The following is a 25,419-nucleotide window of genomic DNA, read 5'->3' as shown; positions in this document are numbered from 1 at the left end:
TTAGGTCATCAGGCACTTCCAACATGAAAAGTAAGATATCATTCAGATTCTCAATCAGAAGTGGCTTGTAGGTACTCTACAGTCATCATGTGTGGTTTGTTTGGCCCACGTGGTTTTTTAAAAGTTAATTGATATATTAGTTTTCTATTGCTGCTATGACAAAGTATCACAAATTTAGTGACTCAAAACAATAGAAATTCATTATCTCACACTTCTGGAAATAAAAACTCTGACAGAGGTCTTACTAGGCTAAAAAGAGGGTTGCATTCCTTCCCGAAGGGTGTAGAAGAGAATCTCTTTCCCTGCCTTTCCCTGCCATCACTCACATCCCCTGGCTTGTGGCCTCCTTCCTCCATTTTCAAAACCAGAACATCACATCTCTTGGTGCCTTTCTTCCACAGTCACATCTCCCTGGACTCTTTCTTCTGCCTCCCTGTGCCATTTTTAAGGACTCTTGTGAGTACATTGGGCCCACCCAGATATTGTGGGATAATCTCCCTATTTAAAGGTCAGCTGATTAGCAATCTGAATGAATTCCTCTTTGCCATGTAACTGAACTTATTCACAGATTCCAAGATTAGGACATTGACTGAATTCCCCCCCCCCCTTAATTTTTAATCTTTATTTATTTTTGAGAGAGAGATAGAGAAACAGAGCACAAGTGGGGGGGGGGGGACAGAAAGAGAGGGAGACACAGAATCCGAGGCAGGCTCCAGGCTCTTAGCTGTCAGCACAGAGTGCAACGCAGGACTTGAACTCATGAACCACAAAATCATGACCTGAGCCAAAGTCGGACTGAGTCACCCAGGCGCCACCAAACTGCATCTCCTTTCTACATAAAATCAAGTTTTCTAGCTTTCCTTAAGTAAATATCTGGTGACTGATGACACTGGGCCCTAATCACCAGCCCTGCACCAGCAGGCCCTCATAATAATGTGGCAACAATTAGCTTGAACCGGGCTGCTCCACCTTTGCCCCAGACTTCCCCCCTCCTTATCATCTTTCTGACTAATATCCAGAGTAAGTTGCCGTTTGTTATTTCCCTGGGCTCCTGTTTTTCCTACCAAGATTTCTTTACTCACTCACATGTCCCCCTGGCCACATCAGCCTGTGAACCTGCAGAATCTCTTCATAATTATTAGGAAAGTTCAGCTCTGTCACTCTTGCTATCTATCTCCATCAGAAATATTACAGAGTAATGTATGCAGCTGATGCCTACCGACATGTGATGCGGGGAGCTTGGTGTTGCGTGCAACCTGGGGAGCTCATGGCAATGGAGAACTGCCCCTCTGGGCAGGTGCCTGGGAAGGGATGAGTGAGACAAGTTCCCAACGGTGGACAGTGCCAGCAAGGGTCAGCATCCACAGTGTGCCAGGGACTGTACTCTGAGCTTGGGATTTTCTTTGGCTCAATCCCCCCAACTGCTCACTGACGTGGATGTTATTATTTAGCTTTCCCCATCCCCTTGTGAAAACCGTGGCACAGAGAAGTTAAGTAAGTTGCCTCACGATGCACAGTGGGAGAATAAGGGTTGGGGTTCAAACACGTTATTCTGACTCCAGAATCTGAGTCTTGACTCCTATAGCTTCTGTCGGTAGAGAGAGAATTGCATTGGCTTCAAGCTTTTGAGGGGCTACACTTGGGAAGAGAGGCTGGACCACAGGAATCATGCTGGCAGGTCTTCAGAATGGACTTGAGTCCATCTGAGTCCCTGGGTTCATGCAGGAAACCACTGAAACAGGAACAGAAATCCTCGGTCAGAGGATGCTGCAGATCGGGGAGATTTTAGCCTGAAGTTGCCTTGGCGAGACTTCCTAAATCATAAGCCTGGCAGTATGGGAGTGCGAGAGGCTTGTGAGAGGGCATGAACTCCATAACAGATTAACAAGGGACAGTGGTAAGGTCGGGGAGGGAGGAGGGAAGCTTGTGAGAATCTAGCACTTCGGTTAGTTTTTCACCACATTAAATTAAGAGCTGTGAGCCTGTGTAGTTTCCTGGGTTTAAAAATAGAGTGGCCCCTCTAGGTCAAGACAGTGCTCTGAGGAGGCCCACTGAATAGCTGGGCAGTAACAGTCACTAGGCTCATGGCCGTGGGCTTGAACATACCTCTACCTAGTTACATTTGAGGCTTCTGCCTGTGGCACATGGGATTCTGACTTCTTGCTAAATGCAAACACAGTCCCCATTTGCCGGGACAAGTAAGGCATAGGGGATTCTGTCTGATGAGGGCAGATGACATCCTGTAGAAGACTTGCCAAGGAAGAAGTATAACTGTGCGATAACTGAATATAGGGTCCCCGTTTGGAGGATGGCCCCCAACGATGCCTCCTGTCCTGCAGTAGTTGTTTTTTTTTTTTTTAACGTTTATTCATTTTTGAGAGACAGAGAGAGCGCGAGTGGGGGAGGGGCAGAGAGAGAGGGAGACACAGAATCCGAAGCAGGCTCCACGCTCCCAGCTGTCAGCCCAGAGCCCGACGCGGGGCTCGAACTCACGAACCGCGAGATCGTGACCTGAGCAGAAGTCAGACGCTTACCTACTGAGCCACCCAGGCGCCCCTGGAATAGTTTTATGGTGTCCCTTCCACTTTCAAAAAGTCCCAGGTTAGCTGATACTTTAGATGATCATCCTCTGATGACCCTCCGTGAAAGCTTTTCAAAATAAATCCTCTGTATCAGGTTATTGGTGTCTTTTTTGCTTCTGTTCCCAAAGAGAAAATGGATAGAAAATTAATCAGCTGCTGAGAAGTATCATAGAAAATTAGAGCTGCAAAGAAACTCTAGAAATTGTCTGGGGACACGAAACAAGCGTATGGCATCTCTATTACAGGCCAGACACAGTTCAGGCACGTAACACGAGCAACTTCATTTCTCACAAAAGTGCCAAGAGGAATGTTAAGTATTATTAGCTTCTTTAAAGGACTCAAGGTCAGACACCCGGTTGATTCTACCATGATTAGAATCCAAGCCTGGGACCTCCCCAGCTCTCATCCTTACCCCAGGCCACCTTGACATTTTTTGGACAAATTAAAGAGGAATGGTGCCTGTATCCTGAGACAATTATGGATTTTTTTTTACTGTGCTATGACCTGAATGCTTGTGTCAAATGCACATGTTGACATCCTAACATCCAATGTGATGGTATTAGAAGTCAAGGCCTTTCGCTTAGGTCGTGTGGGTGGAGCCCTCCTGAATGGGATTAGCGCCCTTGTAAAAGAGATTCCACAGAGCTCTCCACCCTGTTCTATCGCAGGAGGACACAGGGAGGAGGTGCTGACTATGACCAGGAAGAGGGCTTTCACCTGAATATGACCATGCTGGCATCTTGATTTTGGATGTCCAGCTTCCAGGACTGTGGGAAACAAATTTATGTTGTTTATAAACCACCCAGTCTGCGATATTTTGTTATAGCAGCCTGAACTGGATTAAGACAGGTTGTAAGCAACAGAACCCAATTCTGTGCATCCTGTGCAACAAGGTAAATGATTAGAAGGATACAGGGTATTCACATATTTGTAAGGATGGTTTTAAGAAACCAGCTCGAACATGAACAAGCCAGAAAACTCTAGGGGGTCTCCACACCAGGGCACTGCAGGCTTTCTAAGGGTCCCAGCCCAAGTGGATGTGGGCTGTCACTCTCCTCCCTTACTCTCCTCTTCTCCTCCAGTGCTCCCTTCCCTTGCCCCACTCAGCCCCACCCAGCTGAGCTGTTGCCCCACGTCATGTCTCCCTACTTGAAAGGTGTGTTTAAGGGATTCAGTGACCCTGTGGCATCTACCCAGCATTATAATTGCCAAGGCTGTATTTTTTTTTAATAGAGAAAAACATATACATATCAAGATTCATTATTTTAGGAGAACTCAAATAGAGAAAAATCTCTCTTTCATAGCCTAATACATATAGTTGGCATGACCTGTTCTGCGTAAATATTAATTATTCACCTAATAAAATTTCCATCCTTGGAAACTGCATCTTTCAAAGGAAAGAATCTTAGTATCAGACAGGTCTGGTTTCAAATCCAAGACTCCACTTCTGATTATCTGTGAGGCCACAGGGAATCTGTTCTCCACGAGCCTTTCTCTGCAATCTGTAAAAGGGGTATATATCCTCTGGCTCCCTTTCCCAAAGAGCACTCAAAAGGATTGCTTTTGATTCTCGCATTCCTTTCCCCAAACCTTTGAGATCTCATGGAAGAGTTGGATAGACATGGTGTGTGTTTTCTAGGTCTTCTTCTCCCCAAACCCCTAACCCACTCCTTCTAAGGGGCCCACTGTCTATTCCCATGCTCACGGGAAGGCTCTGACACTCACGTGAAGTAGGGTGCACAGGACTGACAAGGACCACAGGGTGACCCTCCTGGGACAGTGTATTGAAAGATGAATTCTGACTGAGTCAAAAATCTGGAAGGTCAGATAGAAGCTAGTGGTCAGGGCCCTGATATTTCCAAGGCAGGTAATGCAGCCAACATCAGCAGTTCTGGAGCCACAAGCACCAAGGCCACAGGTGAAGCAGGAAAATCTAGACTGAAAGTCAACAGCTAAGTGACTTGCTGAGACTGAAGGGACAAGTCAAAAAAGTAGAAGAATGAAAGGAAATCCACCTAGTCCTGAATTGGCATTCCTGATCCTCTGTGAATGTGAGAAAGTGAGTTTTGGTCTCTCAACATCTGTAAAATGGGAGCATTGCCGTCTACTCATAGGACTTTTGTGAGGATCAAAAGGGCTGCCTTTCCCCCAACTCTGCCCGTGGAGGGGGGCAACACCTTTTCTCTTTTATCGAGATGAGAAACCTGCCTTCCCCTCTCCTGCCCCTGCCCACATCCCACCCACCCTTGTGGGCACTCGGGGAGTTTCCCTTGGTGGCGGAACTATCTGGGGATAGGCTGCTGAAGTCAAAAAATAGGGCAGACAAAGAAGGGAGGGCTGACAGGAAGTCCAAATAAGCACTTCCTCCCACCCACTTTCAAATTTCTGAGGCACCTCAGTGAAAACAGCAGAGAAAGAGATAGAAAAGATGAAAAAAAAAATACATGTGTCCTTTTTGAAAAGAATGAAATCGTCAGCTCTGAGGAAATGGAAAAATATTGCTTCTCATTGTCTCACATGAAGCAGCTGATTCCTGCTTTCCTCACGCATCTCCCGGAACGGGGGAGGTGACAACAGTGTCCAGTGTGGGGTGGGAGGGAGGGAGGAGTCTGGAGGCTGTCAGGACAGAGCACAGCAGGACCTGGAGGAGGGCTGCTGTGGGCTGGCGCCTGTCTCTCCCCACCTTTCCCACCCGGCAGCCTGCAGGAGCCCTGGGGAGCACGGCCTCTGTGCATCCGGGGCAGCTGCATGGCAGGCCCATGCCTCCTGGGGCAGGATTCCATGTCTTCGTGTGAGGTCACTGGGTGTGTGGAGCTGCCCTGCCCAGGGAAGCGGTCGGGGCCCCTTCCTGGCTTTCCTGCTCCACCCGCACAGGGCCCTGAGAATGCAGGGGGAAAGTGTCCCCTCCCCATGAAGGTGACAGCTGTAGTCTTGTTCCCCTTATGGGCAAACCCACCCAGGCTCTTAAGAAACTTCAATAGCAGTTCATTTTAGCCGTACCTCTCGTCAGGTGGTACTTGGAGCCATAAAACTTTGGCGGAGGTGAAGCCACGTGAGGACAACTCCATTGCCCACCGTGCTTCGTGTGGTCACCCTCTCTGGGCCACGTGCTGCTACCCTTTTCTCTGTCCCCCAGCTGAGACCGTCTGCACAAATCGAATCCAAATAAGCACGTCCTCCTAGCCACCTTCTAATGTCTCAGGGGCCTCTCCCAGTCTCCTACGGCCTCTCCCACACTTCGCTCCGAAGTTCCTACTTTCCATTCTCTCCTGGTCTCCAATGACAGCTCCAGACCCCCTGCCCCTGCTCTACATGCGGTGGCCGTGGCTCCCGAGTCTCTTGAAGAGAGTTTTCTGATCTTTCTCACCTCTAAAACTAGTTGTGAAGAAGACAGTTATCTCCTCACCTGATCCTGCTGTGGGTTAGTGGGAGAGAGGGGGGGCTTCAAGTCCAGATGGGGTGGGGTGGGGCAGGGGGGATACTGGGGAGAACCCCCACTCCGGGTTGTGGTGTGACATTCATACGTCCGCTTTTTGTCTCTAAGGTCAGAAATCTGACACATCGCTCCCTACAAGTATTGCTTTCTCGTCCACAAGCTCATTGATCACACGTTTGAAATTCCTACCCCGTGAGCCCCTGTTCCCCTGTACCAGCATGTCATCCTTTTTGTGCTGTGAGACCGTGTCCCCCCTTCCTGGTCTGGAGATAATATCGTAAAGCTTAAAAAGGCCTCTGCTAAACTTTCCATTGGTTCCTTCGTGAGTCCTGAGTTTCTCCACCTGGTTGAGGGAGAGGGTGAGAGAGAGAAGAGAGCATTCCCACCCAGGTCATGGCTTTAATCCCTGCACCTTATCTGCCCCTCTCTGCTCTGCTTCATGGTTGAAGCCGGGACTGATGTCCGTTAGAGGATCGGCATGAGCTGGCCTGGTCTTCACCAAACTGTCCCCTCTGCCATGAGCTATCCCCAGAGGCTGCTATGATGCCTGCCCATTTTACAGGCAAGGAGCCTGAGGCTGGGCCATGTGAGCCAGGCTGTACAGGATCACTGTGGTCTTCCTGGCATCCTGAGCCTCTCTCAGGCACTAACTGGCCCTGCCCCCCGAGCTTCTGGATACTTCACCAGAGACAGGAGATGTGAAATTCGCGATTGTTGGGAAATCACCGAGGACTGAGAAAGAGGAAAGTCTTCAGGCCCGAGGCAAACTGCTTCCCCTCACGTCACCTGCTCTGGTCATGACCCAGCTGTCCTTGTGAGGAATGGGCTGTGGTCCTATACAGAGGGGTCACCAAAGGCCTACCTCCAAAAGGCAGTGGCTGGATCCTCTCTGTAACTTGTCCAGATTGGCAACCTCCTTGCCCTCCTTCATGGAAAGGAGACTGATAGAGTAGGAAGGAGCACAGGCTCTGGAGACAGAGCTGAGTTTGAATCCCTACTCCACCTGGGCAGTCTGTGTAACATGTCAGAGCTTGGAGGTGGCAGAGAGGTGAAGACAGGGACTATGGGCCCAGAGAGGGTCCAGGTGAGACCTGGCTGCACAGCCTACTTGCTGGGTGAAAGGCAGCAAGTAGCTTTACCTCTCTGAGCCTCAGTTTTCCCTTCCGTAAAATGGAAGAGATAATAGTGCTGGGACACCTGGGTGGCATCTGATTCTTGATCTCGGCTCAGGTCATAATCTCCCAGTTCAGGAGATCAAGCCCCTTGTCAGATTCCCTCAGGATTCTTTCTCTCCCTCTCTCTCTCTGCCCCTCTGCTGCTCATGTTCTCTCTCTCTCTCAAAATAAATAAATAAGCATTAAAAAAAAATAGTGCCAACATTTAAACAAGACAGTGGCAAGTCCTTAGCCTACTCCCTGGCACATGAGAAGGACTCCACCTGCTTCACCTGTGATGATTCTTATCGTCGTCATCCCTGTCGTCCATGTTTCTTACCTGCTATGGCTCTCTTCTAAGTGGGCTCCATGGATTGTCCATCTTGACCACATTTAGTGGATAGCTCTTTCAAAGGAGTCTAATGTTTAGCTATACCTAATTCAATTTCTGTGTTTCTGTAGATATTTATTCTCCTGAGCGGGAGTGAACTTTTTTTGAAAACACTTCTACTCGTAAGGATGATTTTAGAAATTCCTTTCCACAGGTGCTGTGTGTTCTGTTTGCTCATAAAACATTGCTCCCTCTTCCAAGGCCCCGCTTAAATTCCAGCTAATTCCACGACGTTCTTTAACTACTCTACCTGAAAGTGATTTCTCTCTCTGTCTCTGTCTCTGTCTCTCTCTCTTCAAATAGTTTTTTGTCATTTGCCACTATTCCGGTGATTTGAAACACCAAGTGATCTCTCCCACCAACACAGAACTTTTGAACAGCAGGGCTGTGCCCTGTAGAGCACAGTTCATTGTTGAGAACTCTTAGATACCAGGCCCTGATGATTGATGCCCTCAGCACCCCTGGCACCACGTGTTATGGACCGCTTCCGCCTGGAATGAAATGTGGATCTCCTCTAAGCTCACAATGACCCGGAGAGGCTGGTGCAGTGACAGTGGGGCTCCTTGATTGTGTATAAGATGGGAACTGTACACGGCCAAAGCTACCCTCAAAAAGGCTTCAAGAAGTTAACCTCCTCAGGGACCAACACAGTGTCACCCAGTAAGTGAAACAGAGCTTGATCCTGTCCTCAAACATCAGAACTGATTGGCTGTGTGTGTGTGTGTGTGTGTGTGTGTGCATGTGTGCATGGAGCATTAGCTGAAGTGGAGAACCTGTATTTAGAGACTAAATACAGAAATCTAAATGCAGAAATCTATTTGTTTTTATACACCAGATTCACCCCCTGCCAATGACGTACACATACTATGAGAAGAGCACAGGGTCTGAGACCTGCTAAGAAAGCAGCATATTCCCATGTCCTGTCACAGGGCCACTCCAGGGAATGTACTCTTTGGGTAGCAGATACAGAGGAATCAATAGTGACTACAATCTGTGGTAGAAACAGTAGAGAATAAAATCTCTGGAAGCATCAGCAGCTATCATTATCTTTTTGCTCTTAATTTTTTTTTCCTTAGTTACCCTTAATTAACCTTAGTTACCTGCATCTAAGGTTTATGTGTATAGGAAACACTTTCTCTGTTTTCCTATTTTATGGATATGGAAGGCTGACATTCCTAGATTATTAAGTCCTAGTGTGAGTTGCACAGCGTGGGAACAATCACATCAGAAGTTAAGCCTGGTTGCCCGACTCACTCACCGAGAGTCCTCTAGTAACTGTAAGGAGGTGGCTGAAGGGATGTCAATGTTATCCTTTTCTCAGAGGCTCAGGGATGGTCGGAAAGCATTAAAAAGCCATGCTCCTTCCCTAGGCAGTTTGCCTTTGTGGGAGATTATCTACATTTTAGGCCAACCGTCAAAATAGATTTTCATCTGCAAAGACCCAGCCATGCAGGACTGCGGTATAAACATCTGAGGGCCAGAAGTTTTAATGGAAACACGCTTGGACTCACAGGAGTCTAAGAGCCTTTCACCATCCCTCCCACAGGGCTGGAGTGGCCAGGACCAGGGCAAGAGGACCAACCTTGTCGCTCTCTACCTCTCCAGCCACCAGAGCTAGGCTTCCTTGTTTACTTATTTAGAGCCTAGCAGAGGAAGTGGTAAAGGAAACTTGCTGAGTCGTTTTCTGAGAAGAGACCATATTTGTTCGCAGAGGAAGCCGTTGCTCTCTGGGATCTGGTTACAGCAGAAAAGAGGTCTGTTCCAACAAGGGTGTTCCAGACGGTAACTGGAAGTTGGAAGAGCCAAGGACACCTGCATGCTCTAGATTTGGGATTCTCTGTCCATGGGTGCAGCACTCGTGCTCAGCTTGTGACTTTTGTCCTGGGAGAGCAGCCATGGCATTGAGGAATGTGCCCTTTCGCTCAGACGTCCTGGCCTGGGACCCCGACAACCTTGCAGACTACTTCAGGAAGGTGAGTCTTGCCGTTTTGTTGGTGGTGAGGCTGGCTGCCCTTGGCGGGCTGGGCAGAGCTTGAAAAAGGAGCTAGAAGATGAGAGGGACAAAATATAGCAGAAGAACTTGCAACCCCGCGGCAGCCTTCCAAGTTGAGCAGGTGCTATGTAGATGCACACACACCACTGAGTGTTCCTGGCAATGAGTTCTGGGGGGAAGGGGGGCCCTCAGATGGAAGTGTACTTACTAAGCACCAGCACTCATGTTTGTGCTCTGTAGGCACTGTCCCATTTAACACTCCCCAGTACTGCTATCCTCTTTTCTCAGCTGCAAAATAGGCTCTGGGAGGTTAGATAACCCAAAGCCCCAGGGACTGCATGTGACAGGTAGGATTCCAGTCACACCTGCCTGGCTTCAGCATCCATGTTCGATACTCAGAACGACTGTAACCACTAATGAGATCAAGGCTGCTTGCTAGAAAGGGGTGAATGGAGGAGCGCCTGGGTGGCTCAGTTGGTTAAGCTTCTGACTTCAGCTCAGGTCACTATCTCATGGTCTGTGAGTTCCAGCCCCACATCAGGCTCTGTGCTGATGGCTTGAAGCCTGGATCTTGCTTTGGATTCTGTGTCTCCCTCTCTCTCTGCCCTTCTCCCACTTGTGTTCTATCTCTCTGTCCGTCTCTCTCTCTCTCTCAAAAATAAAACAAAAACATTTAAAAAATCTTTAAAGAAAAAAGAAAAAGAAAAAGAAAGGGGTGAGTGGAGCCCCGAGCCTGGGAGAAAGACACAGCAGGGCAGGAGGAATGGATGAGGCAAGGATGTGCAATGCCAGAGAGGGCGTCTGGACAGTCATTGCTCATGACCTGAAAGAGGGCTCCTCACACCCTTACGGAGAACAGAGTCCCTTTGGAGCTTTAGGAGGGTCTTGTGAAGCAGGTGGAAAAACTGCTATGAGCTCCAGGTTGTGATTGCTTGAGACAGCTGGGGAAACTGAGGCCCCTGAGAGGGAGAGTTTTGCCAGCAGGGTCAAAGGCCAAGCTTGCGGCAGACCTGGGACTTGAGTGTTGCTGTCCTGCCTTCCAGCCCTGGACCCCTGTGCTTGGTCATCTGCGGGGGGGCTAACGGGTCAGACATCTGCTGGCGCAGACCCTAAGCCACACGACTCGGGGACTCTCTACCCTTGTTCAAGGGATAAGAAGTCTTGTAAGGGACGTCTGAGCTTCTAATACCCCTGTCCCTGGAGGCTGGGATGGAGTTCAGTTGACCCTCCAGATGGTCGTAAAGATGAGACTTTAAAGTCAAGACTTTAGAGGTCATATAAGCCAACCTCTCTTTTTCCTGAGGGGTAGAATGGAGCTCCCAGGACCCACAGACACATGGAGCTTATATAGTAGCTAACTGTTCTTCCTCAACCTAAAGAATAAAGATATGAAGATACCAGGCATGGTGGGATAGATCCTGTTATTTGCTGTTTTGTTCTTTTCTCCAAAAGGTCACAGTAAACTTAGGTGTTCAGCACTGTGGGTGCAAAGATTATTGGGACAACTGACTTTTGAAGGATTTTTCTAAACGTCTTTCTTAAACGTAGAACAAATACGTTGGGGCAAGCAGATAAAATCTGCCAAGATGCTATAAAGTCGCATGTTAGCTCAGTCGAAGACAGGAGACAATAATTGAGAATTAGTGAGAGGATCCTGGAAGCAGACCGAGATGCATGGACAGGCCCCGTCTTCAGTGTGAGGAGAAATATAGAACCCCGTTGGGCAACAGCAGAATCCATGGGCAAATCTTCCCTTAGGGCAGGGAGATGGATTACAGGTCAGGGGTGATTCGGGAAGATGGCCGTCTGCCTGAGCTAGGGCACGAGAGAGGCTCTTTCTTGGAGACCCCAGACCTGGGATGTGTCTGCAGCACTGGGACAGGTTCCTTCTCCTGACATAAAACAAAAAGCAAAAACTGATGGTGGGAATCTGTGATCCAGGAAGTCCCAGCCCCCCACGGACTCAGACGGACACCCTTCAAATCCTGAGCATCTCAGTTCCCCCCAGAGAGAAAATATTGAGTGAACTGACCATGGAGTCATTTGGGGAAGGGTCTTCGTCATCAGATATCCTGTTCAAAGGATTGATGAGCAGTGCAATTTCTAATGAAGCAGGGGGGCTAGGACCCCATTGGAGACACCTCCCAGCCAGCTCTGGAGTCAGACAGTTTGGTTTGAATCCTGGTTCTACCACCTGCTAGCTTGGTGACCTTCCTTTAGTAACTTCACCTGTCTGTGTCTCAGCTTTCTCATCAGTAAAATAGAGATACTAACAATAACTACCCTCATGGGATTGTTGAAAGAATGAAAGGAAATACAGCGTGTGAAGCACTCAACTGTGCTTGATTGAGGGGTCAATTCATGTTTGATATTCCCTTTTTTCCTGCTCTGTTTACTGGACCCTAGCTGGGGAGGCCCATGCAGATTGGCAGGCCTTTGTGTCTTACTGTCTTAGCTATGTGTAGCTCATCCTTCGTCTGGAATATAGGCTCCTGAGGACAGAGGTCATGTTTTGGATTTCTTGAACCCCTCCAATTTTTTTTGAATTGGCAGGAAAGCACCCCTTGGGAATGCAGTGGAGAGACACTGGCTCAGAGCCATGAGTTCTAATCCCAGCTGAGTCCCCAACCCACTGTGGGACCTTAGGCCAATCCCTTCCCCTCTCTGGGCCTCAGTTGTCCCATCTACAACACGAGGTACCTGCTCTAGACCACTGCCTACCGAAGCTAGGTGCTCATAAGAATCCTCTGAGTGCCTGCTAACAATACAGATCCTAGCTCCCAAGCCCAGATACTAACAGATCAGAATCAAACTTCTAGGGAGGCCTAGTCTTCAGAGCTGTCTGTCTACATACAGCCAAAGTCAGCGGACTGCAAAATCAGAGCTTGTCTGGTAATAACGATAGCAAAAATGATAAAATAAAGGCAGTCAAATACTATAAGAACTACTCCTTCCCCTCTTTGTGAAAATCGAAAGGATGCTCAGGATGCCTCAGATGCTGCCTGTGTTCCACGTTGACCTCTAAATCAGCTTTTTCTGAGCTTTCTAACATTTACCCCACCCTTTCAAGCCAAGAGGCTACAAAAATTATGTTCACTTTTTAGATTGGTTGACCATAAAAAAAAAAAGACCATGATTTGCCCCCAAAAGAAGGCTGCCACAAATTGTGAGTCTCACACTTGTGTTGAGAACAGAAGATTCTCCAGGGCAAACATTTAACCTTAAATACTCCAGACCGAAATGTCACATTTGGAGATACTTCAAATGCAAATTCTTATGCTGTCGAAGACAAGGTGAAACAGAAAACTGATAAGATTGTTAATTAATGTGACTTTTGGGGAAAGCAACCAAGATAATTCTGAGAATCCAGCCTAATCTATCTTAAACAGAGGTGTGCAAAATGATGTCCACGATCGTCTACAGTTTGATCTGGATGGTGTTTTAAGATACACTTAAATGTATTCACTGGCTATAAGTTATACTGTTACTAACAAAAAGGAGAATATTCCTAACAGAGACATTAAAGCCTTGTTCTGAAGCCCAATTGTCCCCTCTGCCACCTGCTACCCATGGATCTCATGCAAGTTACTTAAGTGTCTTCACCTTTGACTCTCCATCTGGAAGATGTGAGGGTTAAAGACTTAAGACTGGTTTAAATACATAGAAGAGTGCCTGCCCTATAGCAAACATTCAATAATTATCAGCAGTTTCTAGTACCATTATTGGAACAGCAGTCTGGTAAGCAACCTAAATGATCAGCAATATGGTAGCAATTTAATAAAATAATTGTTTAAAAGAAGTTTGCAAGAACATGAAGCAGGGCCTATATTATCACTTTAAGGTAATTTTAAGAGAAAAAAACAGGATAATAAGATTAAGTATGAATTATAACCTCAGTTATATTTAGAAATATGCTTAGAATTAAGCATTGTGGGGTGCCTGGGGAGCTCAGTGGGTTAAGCTTCTGACTCTTGATTTAGGCTCAGGTCATGATCTCACGGTTCATGAGCTCAAGCCCTGCATCAGGCTCTGCGCTGCTAGTGTGGAGCCTGCTTGGGATTCTCTCTCTCTCTCTCTCTCTCTCTCTCTCTCTCTCTCTCAAAATTAAATAAATAAATAAACATTTTAAAACAGAACAAAGCATAGTAGGAAGCACATTGCGACATTTGCCAAGGTTGCCTTTGGGTGGCAAGACAATGGATGCTATTTATGCACTTTCTGACCTCTTCTCTACCTGCCTGAGGGACATGTGGCCACAGCCCGTATAGGCTTGAGGTCACTCCTTTTCTGTAGGGATTGGCCCCTAAACCTTAGACTGAGGCAATTTCTCCATTTCAGACACTCCCAAGGGGCAAGTGAAAGCAGGGTTGAGGTAAGGATGGGGCCCCTCTGTTCGATCATGGGGGGAAGGGTGGGAAGGGGGTCTGGCTAGCCACAAGTACCACAAATTGCTAAGCTTCAGGGGCAGGCAAACAAGGGGAACCAATGGCATACGCCTGCCTGCTGCTGATAGCACTCTCCTCTCCTCTTTGCAGCTGAACTACAAGGACTGTGAAAAGGCAGTGAAAAAGCACCACATCGACGGGCAGCGGTTTTTGGTAAGTGCTGGCCGGTTTGACACATTGGGACCAAAGCTGTTCCACACTTTAACCAATTATGGCAGGGCCAGCCGGTCTACCCTGTTCCTGGGGATGCCCAGAGTCAATGCCTGTCTTCAGGACCCCTACACAGCCCTTTGCCTTCTTCTGAGGTTTTATATGACCCTTGCTGTCATCACTTCTTGGGATCCTATTATTCAGGATACCTCCCAGTCTTTCACTGATACCAAGGTACATTCTATAGTCAAAGTAGAAGGAGGAATCCAAGTATAGCCCCCCTCCCCCCAATCTTGAAAATCTATTCAAATGCCGTCCATACTTAGACAAGTCTAAGGGGAAAAAAGACCACATGGGAGAACGGAAGATTCTTTTCTCCCGTCTCTCATTCCGGAGTATATACTTACTGAGTGGAATAAAGTGTGGAATCACCCTCATTATTTCATTCCATCCCTCTTTCTCTCTACCAAATGCACATAGTTGGGTTTTTGCCAATTAAACACACATGTAATACGGCTCTCTCTACTCCACTGTGTTGCAAAGAGCTTTAAGGGTAAGACTAAGATGCAGCTCTACATGAGCAATGAAGCCATTAAATAGAAAGGGATGCACCTCTGACAAGTAGCGAGTTGCCGGAAGGTGGTCTGAGCATTTCTCTTGAAATGCACCTTTGTCTATAGGCAAGATAGACCCGACTGTACCAATCCAGCCCTTCCCATCTCATGTTTCCTCACCCTTCAAAAAGAAGCGGGAACGAGACTTCAAAGGTCTCATGGGTAGATGTTCCCAATTTGGATTTGGAGTGAGGGGGGCAAGGTAAGTTGTGTTTCTTCACAAGGCGTGGTCAGTAGCAGTGAGGGGACTGGGCCATGAGACTTCAGGGTTAGAAGGGGCCAGAGAGGTCACGTGCTCTGGCTTTCCACTCAGCACTCCAATCCGTTTCCTATATTGCCTCCCTGCCACTAACATCTGCTTGAATTCTTTTAGTGATGGTGAGCTCACTACTATGCATGGTCATCTGCCCTTTCTAGGCAGCTCTTAAGTTTCATGCAGAGACCAAACTGTGCCCTGTTGGTCTGAGTTTTGCTTTCATGTGCCATGTAAGACATATTTACGCACTGCTTCACCTAAATCATGCATGCATTCACCCACTCATTTACTTCACAAGCATTTTCTTCGGTTCCCTTTACATACTGGACCATGCCACGTTCTGAGAATATAGAGGTGGCTAAGATGTGATTTCTGCTTTCCAGAAGCTGGTTTTACAGCAAAAAAGTATCTTTTGGAAGGCTCTAACCACCCCCTTTGCAACTGAGGAAACATGTACAGAGGTGTGATGTGAATGTGTACAGAGGTGTGATGTGAATTTTCTAAGTCACATACCTAGTAATTGGACTAAAGTACACATTTAATTTACTCTAACATTACATGAGGGTTTTTAAAAAATTTTTTAATGTTTATTTATTTTTGAGAGACAGAGTGCGAGCCAGGGAGGGGCAGAGAGAGAGGGAGACACAGAATCTGAATCAGGCTCCAGGCTCTGAGCTGTCAGCACAGAGCCTGACTTGGGGCTTGAACCCACAAACTGTGAGATCATGACCTGAGCCAAGGTCAGATGCTTAAACAACTGAGCCACCCAGGCGCCCCAATACTGTATGAGTTTTTAACAATGTTATTTCTTCATACTGAGCTTTGAACCATGGAATACCTGGGGTTCTGTTGTCACTTTTGCACACTAGTACTATATGTAAGTATTTCCTTCTGGTGCCTTCAGCACTGAGAACTGAGATTGAGACTTATCAGTGTGAGTGGAAGGGAGTAACACATCTTTGAGGTTGGTCCTGCTTACAGCCCTGATGCTCTGGGTCACCTTGAGCAAGCACTTGACTTTTCTGAGCCTCTCTCCTCTCAAGCATGAGCATGAGCATGAGCACGTTGGACTGGGTAATGGTGGGTGACAGTCCCTTCCAGTCCCTGCAACACTCCCTGTGTTAACTGTAGGCCTACTAGGACAGGGTTGTTTCCGTGGCTGAGAGAGAGTATCTGAGCAGTTCTGTCTCCTCTGCTTTCATATCCAGGACCTGTCAGTCCCTGGAGACAGCTGTTCTGTTTATTGTGGGAGCAGGAGGAAGTGGAAAGAAGGGGACTAGGAATCAGCAGAGCAAGGAGCAGAAGCTGGTTCCTGGTCCCATAACTGGGGTATTTAGAGACAGCTTCTGCTGATACCCACCCTCTACCCCAGGTGCTCTGGGTACAGTGTGAGCTCTGATCGGAGTCCTAATTTCTCATATATCTTTCCTGGTTTTATAATATCCAGGACCATTCTGCTACTGAAGGCAAAAGTGGAAGGCCATAGTCTCTCTGTCTCTCTGTCTCTCTCTTCACTGTTGGAGCTAGTAGGTCCCTTGAATCTGTTTTGCTGCCATTTTGGTTCCCCAGTGAGAAGAGTAGGACCTTGTCTGGTGGGGAAAGGGGTGCCATGTTTTCAGAAGGTAGAGGAAGAGGATGAAATTTGTTAGGAACCCATGTCAGTTGGGAAGGCGGTGGCTGCCTGTAACAGAAACCTGACCACAGTGGCTTAACCAAACAGGGCTTTATCTTTCTCAAGTGATAAAGAATCTAGAGTAGGCTCTCGGGGCCGGTGAGTTGCTGAAAGAAGTCACCCAGAACACAGGCCCCTTCTAGTCATGGAAAAAGCTTGTGGCTTCTGTCCTACTGGTTGTAAGTTGGCTATGCCACCTCTAGACCTGACATCCACACTCCAGGCAGGATGGAGTGGGGGAGGGCAAAGAGTAGAAGGCACAGAAGTGTGTGGGGAACGCCTCCCCTTGCTTTCAGGAAACTAGTAACTTTTCTGGAAGTTCCACCCCCTAGACTTCGGGTTATATCTCACGGGCCACAACTGAGTCCTGTGACTTCTGCCACCTCCAAAGAAGTGTAGGATGTTAAATATTTTGGACTCAGCACATTTACTGCCCCTAACAAAATCCAGGTCCAGTCAGTAAGGGAGCAAGAGAGAGGGGATACTGGGCAGGCGGGCAGGAGTGTCCACACGTCGCCTCCCCAGGCAGGGGCCATGGTGAGGACACACTCACCGCATAATCACACTCCTGCAAGACCATAAGTGATCATACAGGTAACCCAGAGTTGCTGAAAGCTTTAGAAGGAGGTAGAGGAGGGGTTACATCACGCAGCAGAACTCTCTGAAAATCCTGTTTAAATATCTCTCATCTTTCCGCCCAGTTTCTGTCCTTGTTCTAAAGGCCTTTCTCTTTCCTGATATCCTGTTCCTCTGTGTCTCCAGCCATGCTCACATCCACCTTCTCCTTCACATTCTTCCTCAGATCCCCTCAGCTTACATCCTCACGTTGGCCAGTCAGTGGTCAGCCCCCAGCTCTCTGGTGACCCCCAGGAAGTCCTGTATTCTGCGTGCCGCTCTGAACATGTGTCTTGGCACATCCCTGAGAGGGAGGAGAAGCCAATGCACAGGGGATGTTAAAATTTAAATTAAAAAAAAAATTAACATTCATTCATTTTTGAGAGACAGAGCACAGGGGAGGGAGGGGCAGAGAGAGAGGTAGACACAGAATCCGAAGCAGGCTCTGGGCCCTGAGCTGTCAGCACAGAGCCCAATGCGGGGCTCAAACCCACACACCGTGACATCATGACCTGAGCCAAAGTCGAGGCTTAACCAACTGAGCCACCCAGGCACCTATGGGATATTAAAATTAAAAAAGAGAGAGAAGTTAAGAAGCTTGACCAAAAGCCTCTGGTGCAACCACTCTGGAAAGCAGTATGGAATTTCCTCAAAAAGATGTTTATAGTAGCATTATCAACAATAGCCAAACTATGGAAAGAGCCCAAATGTCCACTGAGTGAGGAATCGATAAAGAATTTGTGGTATATATATGCAATGGAATATTACTCAGCCACGAGAAGGAATGAAATATTGCCCTTTACAACTATGTGGATGAGAGCTAGAGTGTATTATGCTAAGCAGAGTAAGTCAGAGAAAGACAAATATCATACGATTTCACTCATATGTGGAATTTAAGAAACAAAACAGATGAACATAAGGGAAAGGACCAAAGAAAGAGGGAAGCACACCATAAGAGGCTCTTAATGATAGAGAACAAACTGAGGGTTGATGGAGGGAGGCGGGTGGGGGATGGGCTAACTAGGTGATGGGTATTAAGGAGGGCACTTGTCCTGTTGAGCACCAGGTGTTATATGTAAGGAATGAATCACTAAATTCTACTTCTGAATTTACATATTACACTGTATGTTAACTAACTAGAATTTAAATAAAAACTTGCAAAGAAAAAAAACAAGCCTGATTGTCTCAGGACTCTGGGCAAACTCCGGCCCCAACCCTACTGCCAGGTCTACTGAGGGGCCTGGGTCCGAGAGCTGGAGCAGATGAGCCCAATAAACACATTGCTAAGATGCCCCAGGCCCTGTGCCACTGGGCTCAAAGGGGAGCGTGCCCAATGCTTACCCATAGGCGGCAAACAACCTGCCAGGCTCCCAGCCCAGAGCAGAAGAAGCAAAAACCTCCAAGAGCCAGCCAGACCCCAGCTAATTATTATTTATTTTCACACAAATTATTCACATTAGGTTTATTATTCATATAGGGCGTGTCAAGCACTGAGCCAAGCACCTGACACGCATCATCTCATTCAGTGCTCACCACCCCTGAAAGGTGGCTCTTATTAGTATAATGATTCCTATTTTACAGAGAAGGAAACTGAGGCTCAGTGAGCCTAAGTGTGTGCCCCAAATCAGACAGCTGTTAAGTGGATGAACCAAGATGCAAATCCAGCCTGACTCAGAGCCTCTACCGTAACCACCCGGTTCTCTAGCCTCAGTTAGAATGCCAGTGGACGCCCTTCTCGGCCTCAGCATTCATCCCATGGAAAGTGTGCTCACCTCTTTTCTGTTTCCAGTATCGGCACCCTGCCTCTCCTCCTCCCTCCAGGACACCTTCTTCTCTTACCCTTCCCCCCTCCTCCCCTCCAGCATGGGCCAGCGGGTCCCTCAAAGGGATCAGATGTGGGAAGAGAGAAATTTGCAGGGAGAAAATCGATCACAGATATCACAGGGCAAGGTTCCAGTCTCAGCTCCATCACCCACAAGCTAAAATTCCCTCAACATCCCAGGGCCTCAGCTTTCTCACCTATAAAATGGGGATGCTGATACTTCCTAAATCACAGGACTGATGTGAAGATTAATCGAGGTGCCAGCAAGGCAGAGGCCCAGAGTCAGTTCTTCACAAATATGAGTTCCTTTCTCCTTTCCCTTCTCTGTTCCCTCAGGAAAGCCTCTTTATTGAATCCTACCACTAACCCTGATGAGAGAGGCTTTTGCTGGTATCAGGGCACAGATTCCTTCTCCAGGCTGGCTTCTCACAGCTCCTGCATATGGAAACTGAGAGGGACCCTGAAGTCTGGGGTAAGAGCCTAGGCAAGAGGTCACAGGGTGGCCAAATTCGGCTCACGAGACGAGTGGTTTGGCTTCACAGTTTAGCTCTCACGGTGCGTGGTTGTTTGCTTCATTTAAAGTTATTTGTCGATCGCTTCTCGGCCTTTTGGCTAAGATCAAGTGTGTAAAGTTATTTGTCGATATTTCGAACTCAGGAAATTTCACCTAAAATCCAGAGTTGGGGATTCCCTTTGAAAACGTAGATGCAGCAACACCAGGCCCACAGGTTTTTACACAACATCTGGAAGCTGGGCTTTGGGTAGGTGGGGGAGGTGTACCCTTCACTCAGCTGAAGGCCCACGACTCCCTGTTTCACACCTCCCTCTCCTCACCTGGCCCAAGGCCCCTCCTGTGGGTTGTAACCTGCCCGTGTCTTCGTTTCAGAACCTGACAGAAAATGACATCCAGAAGTTCCCTAAGCTCCGGGTGCCGTAAGTACTCCCCCCGATTCCTTGAGTGTTTTGGGGAACCGAGGCTGGAATGGGTCGTAGCCCAGGGATAGCTGAGTCAGTTAATCTGTCACGGTTGGTTTGACCTAGGAAAGTGAACAGGAAGGCTATAGAGGCAAGTGCGGGGCACAGGAGAGAGAAGTGATACGTGATAAGTTGAAAGAAAAAAGAAAGTAACAGATCCAGCCCAGTTGGTGTGTTGGCAGCTCTTGCCAAAGCCAAGCCTGACTGTGAGCCACGTCTTCATTTCCTCTCTCCCTGTGGGGTGGCTTGGGCACCGGCGTCATGAGATCCGTTCCACGAGGGCATCATCATCAGATCAGTGATTGCTTAAGTTTTCTGGACCACAGTCTCCAGCTCTTGGCCATGAGAGAGTTGGACCCGATGAAGAGCGGCAACGGACATCATTCTGTCTGTCGCTACCTGTTGCTTGGGAATGGCTGCCGGGGCCACTGTACTGAGAAGAATCCTGAGGAAGGGAGAGCGTGACGCGTTACTGAGGTCTGGGGTGGGTGCAGACGGGAGAAGATGCATCACACGCTTTGTGTCGTGTGTTTTCATCCCTCTAGCAGGGGTCTTCCGGACTCAAAAGCTTACCCGAGCCAGGCAGGTGATATAAATGTGTAAAATGGGCCGTCTTGAGCCATACAAAGTCCTATCAATTTCTCCTTCATTTTACCACCTTTGAATAGAATATGGGTATGAAGAAATATTTCTCCACTATCACAAACATAATAGCACAATTATGGTGTCAAAAGAGGTCATCAGCACTAAGCCGCGTTGTCGGTGAAGAATTAGGGAGTGGTGGAGATTGTGGAAAATCGGAATATTTTCCCTCCCGAGAGAGCTGCAGCCACTCCGTGCCAGTCCGTATGGACCTGATGATGTCCCATCTTTGAACTTATCAAAAGGCACTAGAAATCTCCGTTTTATGTAATATATTCTTAGTATACATAATAAACATATGTAATAAAATATATTTATGCAATATATTTATATAATATATATAGTATATATTTATACAATATATATAGTATATATTTATACACTATGTATTTTGTATATATTTATACAATATGTATTTTGTGCAATATTTATATTATATATATAAAATATATATATATACCTGGTCCTTGAGAGCAGTTGGGTTTGCATCTCCTGGTCCCCATGCAACACTAATACTTCACTCATTTAATGAACCGCTACTAGACGCCGATTTAACGTCAGACCCTTGTTAATTACTCAGGCTATAGATACATAAGGGACAGAATCCCCACTGCAGGACACTCACATTCTAGTGGGAGGGTCAGATATACAAAGCAATCATACCATGATTGATTAACAGTGCTGGGGCACATGCATGGGCACGTTCACTGGGAGTAGGAGGGCAGGAGTTGTTTTCCCCTTGGCATTCGGGGAAGACTTTGGGAAGGCAGGAAAGCTAAGTTGGGTCTTGACATACACCAGGAATGGTCAGATAAAGAATGGGTTGAAGGACGTTCTAGGAATGGGGACTATATTGCAAAGGCACAGGCACCAGGGAGTTTAATGAATCTACAAGTGGGCCAGAGCAACTGGGGCATGCACATGGGGCACACAAAACAAAGAGGCTGCAGTGACTAGTCACAGTTTAGAAGGGTCCTGTGAGCTATCCTAAGGAGCCTAGGAGGGGTGTGGAGGCGAGTGCAACAGGGAGAACGCGAAGGTAAAGCTGGTGTCTTGGCTTTCTCTAGCCTAGCCAGTGTGAAAGATGGAGGGCCCAGCCTGTGGCATGACAGCCAGCTAGGGGGTGATGGACATGACCCTGCTAACAAGATAGGAGCCTCAGCGAGGGCTGTGGCCCCTGAAGACGCAGGGATCAGGCCAGAGGGGATTTAATCAGAGTGGTGGAAGGAAAGAGATAAGGAAGGCCCTTTCAGCTTGGAAGATCCTTTTTATCTTAAGGCTGAGCTCAGTGGATGTCTGGAGCTATGCCTGAGTGCCTGGAGAAGGAGGTGGGGTGAGAAGTGGTTTTCGGTTAGTGATTGTAAACACTCACACGCTGCGGGTGTGGTAGGGCTGGGGTATTTCTTTAGCTATTTGAAAACTGGAACAAAATCCCTCTCCAACGTGTGCATGTGTGCCCCAGACAAGCTATGGACCTGTCCATGGAACACGAAGGTGAATGGGGAGTAGTGAGGGAGGCATCTAGGGAAGGTCCCTGCTGCCCTGATGTGGTGATTCTAAGCGTGACTGTCCCTCTTGGCAGACGTGTATAAGAAGCACCAATCCCAGTTCTACTTCTAATGAGCTCTGTGCCTGGGAAGAGTCCCTGGTCTACTCTCACTTTCCCAGTCTCTAAAATAAAGGAATGTGACCGTGCGACTCACTCTTTTAAAGGTTATAATTTTAGGTATGAACAGGCAGACAGAAGAGCTTAGTGAGTAAAAGTACAGGCTCTGAGGTCTGACTACTTGAGACCCAATTCTTCCATTCACCAGCTGTGAGTCTGTGGACAAGTTATCTGAGTTCCCTGAGCCTCAGCTTCCTCATCTGTAAAATGGGGATAATAATAAAGCCTACCTCAAAGAGTTAGTGGGAAGGTTAGAGGAAATAATAATATGCCTTGAAGAAATGTTAGCTATTCCTGTTATTTTATGGAAAATCCCAATGAGTACCATTCTGTTTTTACTAATCATTCTATCCTATGAAAGGGGGAGGATTAGAGACTAGAAAGGCATGGACTTTGGAGCAAGGGAGAGCCACATTCCAAAGTGGGCTCTGCCTCCCACCAGCCATAGGACCTGGGGGAAATCCCATCAACCCTCTGTGCCTGTCTCATCTGTAGAAGGGAAACGAACTAACTCTCAGGCACTGCTGGGTTATAAAGGAGGCAGCCCATGTAAGCTGCCTGGTGGTGCCCTGGATGCATATAGATATTCAATGCTGATTTGTTTCATTCCCTTGTACATAGGTTCATTTGCCATAATCATTACCCTGAAGGGCTATGGGAAAGAAATTGTGTTTATGTACAGCAGACCAAAACAAGATTATGCTCCTCTGAATATCTTGATTTTCTTCTCCCATGCTTAAAAAAAAAGAAAAAAGAAAACTCTATTAAATGGATTTGTAAGAAGGCAGATTATGGTGAGGAAGGCTTTGTCTGCAAATACAGTATCAGCTACTCTCTTGGACAGTTTCTCCCAGAGACACCCTGGATGCTGTAATGGAGGAGAGTTTTTAAATAAAACAACAAAGCTTCCCTTATAGGGATGGGCTTAAGACCCATGGCATAGCTGAGCATTATCTGGTTAAATCAGTAGAAGACAGGTTAAAATCTGATGATGCCTGTTTGGAGTTTATTTTTAAAATTTTATGAATTTTATATTTAAATCCGTAGTATAAACTAAAAGATAAGGAGAAGGGAGTGAGGGGGGGTCACGGTGTATGCAACAGATAGGTGTTGGATGAGTCTCTTTATATCATGAGTTCCCACTGTACCCATTACCGATAGTGGAATTAGGCTGGGAAAAAGCTGAGATCCCATCAGAGGGGTGATGCGGTAATACCTGTTTATTCGTCCACCCTCCTGATGAAGCTGTCGGTCTCCTCATAGCAGAGACAGCATACCTAAGACACAGCGGACAGGGAAAGAGGACGGAGGCAGGCCGGAGGGAGGGACCCAGCGGTAAATAGGCCTTCTTGTGCTCCTTAAAGAATGTGACCAAGCCTCAGCAGAATTGCCAGGATGACAGGCTGTCTGCCCTTCTCCTTCCCTCTCACATTCATTGGCTCCTCCCTGACCAGGTAGCCAGTCCTCCCCACATGAGAAGGGCCTCCTCTCCACTGACGTCACTCCTTCTCCCCGAAAGCAAGTACAGAAACTTGACTTCCTAGATCAGCCCCACAGTAAAACTGCTCACGTAGCCCTTGACAGGTGCCTCTCTCAGCGCCTCACTTTCTTGGGTGGTAAAAATGGGAATAATTTAATTTGCCTACCACAAAATAATTGTGAAGCCCAAGTAAAATACTACATGTAAAATTATCGGGGGGTTCGGGGCGCCTGGGTGGCGCAGTCGGTTAAGCGTCCGACTTCAGCCAGGTCACGATCTCGCGGTCCGTGAGTTCGAGCCCCGCGTCAGGCTCTGGGCTGATGGCTCGGAGCCTGGAGCCTGTTTCCGATTCTGTGTCTCCCTCTCTCTCTGCCCCTCCCCCGTTCATGCTCTGTCTCTCTCTGTCCCAAAAATAAAAAAAATAAACGTTGGAAAAAAAAAATTTAAAAAAAAAAAAAAATTATCGGGGGGTCCAAGGCTGAGAAGCGGGGAAACCACGCCAGGCCCTCCAACTTTTGCTTCCCACCCACACGTGATTCTCTCCTGAGGCCCGAGATGGTGGCAAAAGGCACCTTCCTGAGTCCCAGGACCCACACCTGGCTTTTCAAGTTACGAGGACAGACCTTCCAGAGGTTTGGCTCTTGGTTCAAGGAGGAAGACCCTTAGAAGTGGGACATCCTTTAAAGAAGGATGAAAAGCAGGGGTGCCTGGGTGGCTCAGTCGGTTAAGCACCAGCTTCAGCTCAGGTCATGATCTCGGGGTCCATGAGTTCAAGCCCCACGTCGGGCTCTGCGCTGACAGCTCAGAGCCTGGAGCCTGCTTTGGATTCTGTGTCTCCCTCTCTCTCTGCCCCTCCCCCACTCACACTCTGTCTCTCTCTCAAAAAATAAATAAACATTAAAAAAAAGTTTAAAAAGAAGGATGAAAAGCAGAGCAAGAGCCAGAGGGAGAGTGTGAATGTGCGCTGGGTGCCCTGGGGGAGGGGCTGACACGGGGACAGAGGACAGGCAGGCAGTGACATAGGTGGAGAGCTGGAGATGAGGCCGTAGGAGAGGACAGAGCTGAGCAAAAAGGCTTCTCCTGTTCTGGGCCTGGGAATGTGTTCTGCTGGGAGGCACCAGTGTACCCTCTGGAATCAGAGTCGAGGGAGCAAGGCTTCCATTGTGGGAGGGCCTGGAAGAGAGAGAGAAAGCTCTCTCAAGTTCTTCCTGGGGGAGCTGAGGCAAACAAATGCATTTGTATTATAAGCCTGTGAACGCCACAGGAGCACCTGCCACAATATAGGACACACAGAGGGACTGTTCCTGGACGGACGTCTCCTCTTCCTGTGTTCTATGGGATCTGGTACTTTCGTCCTACTCCGCTTCCTCCCTCTCTGCCCTTTCTGCCTGCCTTTCTTTTTATACTGTCCTTCTTACTTCTCTGTGACCAGCAGAGTCACAGAGTGGCCTCCACTTACCCTTGATAAAGCACAAGGGACCATTGAAAGGGAGCCCATCTCCTCCCCCACCTCCTCCTCCTCCCCC

General features: G+C 47.7%; 1 protein-coding gene across 2 annotated transcripts in view; it reads left to right on the top strand.

Annotated features, from left to right (window-relative positions):
- The first annotated feature begins 9,260 nt into the window (after window positions 1–9,260).
- LCP2 (lymphocyte cytosolic protein 2) overlaps window positions 9,261–25,419 on the top strand; it is a 47,236-nt gene continuing 31,077 nt past the window's right edge. Inside the window, exons 1-3 of one of the 2 annotated variants that reach the window (XM_040444599.1) lie at window positions 9,261–9,536; window positions 14,092–14,154; window positions 20,017–20,063. In XM_040444599.1, coding sequence (XP_040300533.1) covers window positions 9,459–9,536; window positions 14,092–14,154; window positions 20,017–20,063 — 188 coding nt within the window. In that variant the 5' untranslated portion in view covers window positions 9,261–9,458. Of the gene's footprint in view, window positions 9,537–14,091; window positions 14,155–19,396; window positions 19,603–20,016; window positions 20,064–25,419 lie in introns of those variants that run through there. The other variant, XM_040444590.1, reaches the window with a different exon arrangement.

This window comes from Herpailurus yagouaroundi, unplaced genomic scaffold, assembly GCF_014898765.1.
Source record: "Herpailurus yagouaroundi ecotype Mexico unplaced genomic scaffold, PumYag 29, whole genome shotgun sequence".
Classification (NCBI taxonomy): domain Eukaryota; kingdom Metazoa; phylum Chordata; class Mammalia; order Carnivora; family Felidae; genus Herpailurus; species Herpailurus yagouaroundi.
This window is presented reverse-complemented; position numbering and strand designations above follow the sequence as displayed.